General features: G+C 54.0%; 2 protein-coding genes across 2 annotated transcripts; one reads left to right on the forward strand and one right to left on the reverse strand.

Moving 5' to 3' along the window:
- Positions 1 to 749: 749 nt before the first annotated feature.
- COCVIDRAFT_21365 (hypothetical protein) lies at positions 750 to 1,239 on the reverse strand (the record flags this gene model as incomplete). The annotated part of the gene is made up of 3 exons (XM_014694568.1): positions 750 to 881; positions 917 to 1,013; positions 1,085 to 1,239. The coding sequence occupies 3 exons, from the start codon at positions 1,237 to 1,239 to the stop codon at positions 750 to 752; spliced, it is 384 nt and encodes a 127-aa protein (XP_014550054.1).
- A 609-nt stretch (positions 1,240 to 1,848) lies between these two features.
- COCVIDRAFT_32096 (hypothetical protein) lies at positions 1,849 to 4,244 on the forward strand (the record flags this gene model as incomplete). Its single annotated transcript, XM_014694569.1, has 5 exons — positions 1,849 to 2,235; positions 2,286 to 2,398; positions 2,449 to 2,805; positions 2,856 to 3,439; positions 3,490 to 4,244. The coding sequence occupies 5 exons, from the start codon at positions 1,849 to 1,851 to the stop codon at positions 4,242 to 4,244; spliced, it is 2,196 nt and encodes a 731-aa protein (XP_014550055.1).
- Between the last annotated feature and the right edge of the window lie 553 nt (positions 4,245 to 4,797).

Genomic DNA, 4,797 nt, shown 5'->3' on the forward strand with positions numbered 1-4,797 from the left:
CGCTCCATGGCCGCCACAACGCACCGGACCTTGTCCCTCCCCCTCGGTCGGCCATCTGACGACGCGTCCCCCCCCCCTCCCCCTTCGTGCTGCGCTGGCCCCTCGTCGGCCGCCTTGTCGAATGAATTATGCGGCACTCCACGCACCGCCTGTTTCACGGCGGAGGCTGTTCGCTTGTCGAGTCAGCCTGTTTCCCTTGCCGCTCATGGCTCCCCCGCCATTGGCTGCTCCCCGTCGTCTCCCCCCAGGGCCTGCCATGGATTCCAACCTGTACCTACTTATCTCTATCCACTATACTACACGTCCTCGCTCTCCTCGTCTCACTCAGGTACATTGCCTGTCACCAGCTATGCATGCGCCCATCTCCATGGCTGTCCCATGCCGCCAGCCAGCCCTGCCACGGACGCGAGGCCGCAAATTGCCCTTGAATTAATTAGCACAATTACTTACCATCAACCGGCCGCTTGCACGTGACAGGCTGTGCGCTCCATGAAACAAAACCCCCAATGTATCTCTGTATTGTACACTTTATATACGGGCGCATGGATTTGAGTAGGTGAATTGGAGGGGGGCGTGGCCACCCTGACTGCCTCCCTGTGCGCCTGCACCTGCACCTGCACCCACCCATCCACCCCTCGTGCCTCGGCGTCGAATCGACTAGGCCATCGTCCGGTCGCTTTGAAGCTTTGCTCCAGTGTCGACGGCCCGTCCATGGAGCACATGTATAGTACACATACGTAGTACATATTCTAAGTAAGTGCGGTGTAGACAGCCGGTGGGCCGTGCTTGCCCTGGGCCCATGTCGGAGCCGTCTGCCCTTGCTGTGTGCCTCCGAGAAAGGCAGGGCCAACAGAGCCACGTCCTGTAGCCATCCCAACCCTCTGTCCAAGTACAATTGCCATACTTCGCTACTTACCGGACACGGTCCTCTTCTAAAAAAGCCTGGGGTCCAAGCTGCACTCCGTCTCCCTCTGTCGGTCTCGCTGGCTGGCTGGCTGACTGTCTTCATCCATCTATGTGGTTAATTGACATGTGCATCTATGTGCGTACTATCCCGCCCTAGCTTGCCCACCCTTCAACCCACCTGCCCCCTCGATCTACGCCTGCTCTAGACGCCGAACTATCTCGACACCATTGCTCTGCACGGTCACCTGCAATCGTCCGTCTTGACACCGGCTTCAATCGCCAACCTGCACTCGGTCCGCAATGGCTGCTCAAACTCGTGTTCTGAATTGCCATTGCGCCAAACTTTCTCTCCTTCTCTCCGTCCGCCGCGAAGTCTCTAACTAGCACACATGACCGTGCGAATAGCGCGCCGTGAGCCTTGCCATTGCCCCCGAGTCCTCATCAAAATGACTTGTTAGCAAATGCAGTCATGTGCTCAGTAATCGTAGTCTTGGCCGGCAGCATCCGCTGACGGGCCAAACTTTTGGCCCTTCTCCAAACAATGGCCGAGCCTGGTGCTTCCAGTCGCCGTCCCGGACGGTGGAAGAGATAATCCGAACAGCGACCACATCGTCACCAACCCAGCCAGTAGCTTCCGAGCAACACAGCGGGCAAAAGACGTGCCAATTGTCCTTGTATGCTCCACCCACCAAAATCATGTTGTTGCCGTCCCTCGACATGTTTAACCAGAACCTCTGCCCTCATGCCATGGTTCACGCTAGCGCAAAAATCGCAAAGCTCGCACAACTTCCCTCGGTCGCTTCTGAACCGTCCGTTTCTCTTGACTGACAACAGCATCCACCCGCCCTGCGCGCGATCGCGTACTCAATTTTAGTAGCTGTGTCCAGAAAACCCTACAACTGCACCACCTGATTGCCATTCTCCATACGACGCGCTCCAAACATGGCTGGCTACGCGGATCCCGACGCGCAGATGGGCGGAGGGCCAGGCCAATACGCGAACCAGAATGGCACACCACCAGCGCCCCAGCACCAGTTGACGGATCCCGAGCTGCGTCTGCAAGAAAATCTGCAACAGCTGCGTGAAGGAGGAGACATGATGCATCCACCTGGCCCCCAGCAACCCCAGTACCAGCAGATGGCGCACATGGGCCCGGCAATGGCTACGCATCCGCACTTTCAGGGCCCGGCCCGTCCGACGCACTCTCCACAGCAAATGGCCCAACACGTCATGAGCTTGGAGGGCCATCACGACCACTTCGACCCCAACGACCCTACCCGCAAGCGTTCAAAGGTCTCACGCGCCTGCGACGAATGCCGTCGAAAGAAGGTGCGCCACTCCCGGCCCGCACGTCCATGGCTGCTGCTTACCTCGAGTAGATTCGATGCGACGCAACCAGTGAAAATGGTCCCGAGGCGTGCTCTAGTTGCAAGAGGACAGGAGCACGATGTCAGTTTAGCCGACAGCCTATGAAGCGTGGCCCCAGCAAAGGGTATGCTGCCCACCACTCCGTCTGTTGGTGAGCATGCTGACAGTGTCTAGTTACATCAAAGAGCTCGCAGACCGACTCAACTCGCTCGAAAGCCAAATCCACCACCCTCCCAACCCTACGCATACGTTTGATTTTGGATCCATGGGAGATCAGACGTTCCCAGACACACAGAGCCCGCCCCAGTTCAAGCGCCAGCGAACCCATTCCATGACCGAGGGTTTCCACGAAGCCTTCAGCCGACCGAATTGGACTGCTCCCGACCGGTCCAATGGCCCCATGGATACGCACGGTTTGCCTGCTCTAGGCGATCAAGAATCATCCCTTAATGGCAATCGCCGCACCTCGTTTGGTGATATGAACTTGGGTGGAAGTCTGATCACTGGCTCCAACGAAGAGACCCTTAAGGCGTAGGTGGGCTCCTTGCGCTTTGAAATGGCCTGTGCTGACAATGCCCTAGGTACTATAACATCATACACCCCACGTTGCCAGTTTTGCCCCACCATGAGTCGCAACTGAATCGGCTTACCAACTGTCCATCCAAGTTGCGAGAGACTTTTTTCATGGCATTGGAAGGTTGCATCCGTTCACTCGCTTCAAAGGCCTTACCACCTCTCGAGATCAATCTCAACCAGCTGCTCCAACAATGCTTTACTTCTGTTGACGCAGCTAGCTACTGCTTGCATGACTCGGACAGCTCGCGGCAGTTTTATAATCACCTAGTATACTGCCAGTCAATGATTTTACTTGCTGCCGCGTCTGACCGACCTGGTCCGGGTATTGTTGGAAGCACAACAGGATTGCTGGCTAGAATTTCAGCCTCCATTGCCGACGCCGGTATCAATGATGCGCGGACCCTGACGACGATCAAGGAGCAAGACGTTGAGATCTACCACACAGCGCGACGTGTCTACTGGACTTCCCTGATACTAGATCGATTTCACGCGTCAAGCCGTTCCAAGGATATGATGATTCGACGATACAGTGGGACTCTTTCCAAGGATGATTATACGGCACTTGGCGAAGTCGGCTACTACCTTGCTCGTTAGTACAAGTCTATTCTTTTATGACCAAACACTACTAACCTTGAATAGGTGCCGCTCAAATCGTAGGTCGGATAGCGTACGTGAACCGCGCAGGCAGCATACCGAATGTTGACTCGTCAGCCCCCTTTGTCTTTTCTGCGCTCAAACCTGGGAATCCCGAATCAGAGTACCTTAATGCGCTGCTGGATGAACTCAAGCAATCGATTGATCTAACCAGCCTGACGCGAAACTCACCTCCTCATCTAGCATATCAGTATCTGCGAGTGTTCATAGCCAGGCTTTCCTTGCAAAACATTCCTTCTGTAGAGGTCCTTCATGCTACCCAAGAGCTTCTCAACAACCTGAAGAGCGGTGCAATAACTCCATTGCACCACATATTTGCCGCACTAGTAGCGACCTCGCTCACCGAATTGTCCGACCGAGTCGAGACTCAAGTAGACGCGCAATCCAGCATCAAAGAAATGAGCGATGCTCTATCTAACGGCCAGATCATCCATCGTAGCTCCGACGGCCTAGGCTGGGAAACTGCCATCAGGGATCTACTCCATCAAAAGAAGGCTTCTACACCCCCCTTCAACGGCCCAGAACAAGCCAGTCCCCAGCTCGAACCCAACATGGCCGGCCTTCAGCACCTCGCCGCAGCCGCAGTAGGCGAGCGTGAAGGTACCGGCGAGACTCGTCCGGGAAGCTCGTCGCAGCAGAAAGTAGACAATGACCTTTCTGCCGCTATGGCTGCTGCCAACGAGGCAGCCAAAGCACAGGCTCAAGCAACTGCTGCCGCAGCACAAGATCTGTTCCACTAGGCTTTTTGATTTGTTATGAGTAGGAAGTAGATGTTTTTCTAACCTTTTGATTTTCATGTCAATAATATACCCCCCAAACGTTTTTTTTTCCTGAAAACCCTATTTTGTTGAACATAATCATGGCTATAATTATTGCGTCGAGTATGTGAGCATGTATGTGTGTGCCGTAAAGTGACATAAGGCAAAAAAAAGCTACGCTTACAATAATTCTGGTTTTCGGTGTAACGAATTTATATTCCCATACATATGAGATTAAAATCAGGATTGGGTTGTTTCGCATTTACACAAATGGTTACATCTTTCATCATGTTTACGACGGTGCCAGCTGCATATTAAACTCGCCCCTCTAAACTATCTTCCCTGTTGAACCCCCCCCCCCCCTCTCTCTCTCTCTCTCAATCAGGGCCTCTTACTAATAAATGAATCATGACAATACAAGTAGCCCAGATTATCAATCCCATGCCCAGAACAACAATGCAACACATTACTTTTCCGCGCCATTCCCTCTGCGCTGGCACTCTCCTTGCTGCTGCTGCTGTTGTTGTTGTTGTTG

This window comes from Bipolaris victoriae, assembly GCF_000527765.1.
Source record: "Bipolaris victoriae FI3 unplaced genomic scaffold scaffold_304, whole genome shotgun sequence".
In the NCBI taxonomy this organism is placed as follows: Eukaryota; Fungi; Ascomycota; class Dothideomycetes; order Pleosporales; family Pleosporaceae; genus Bipolaris; species Bipolaris victoriae.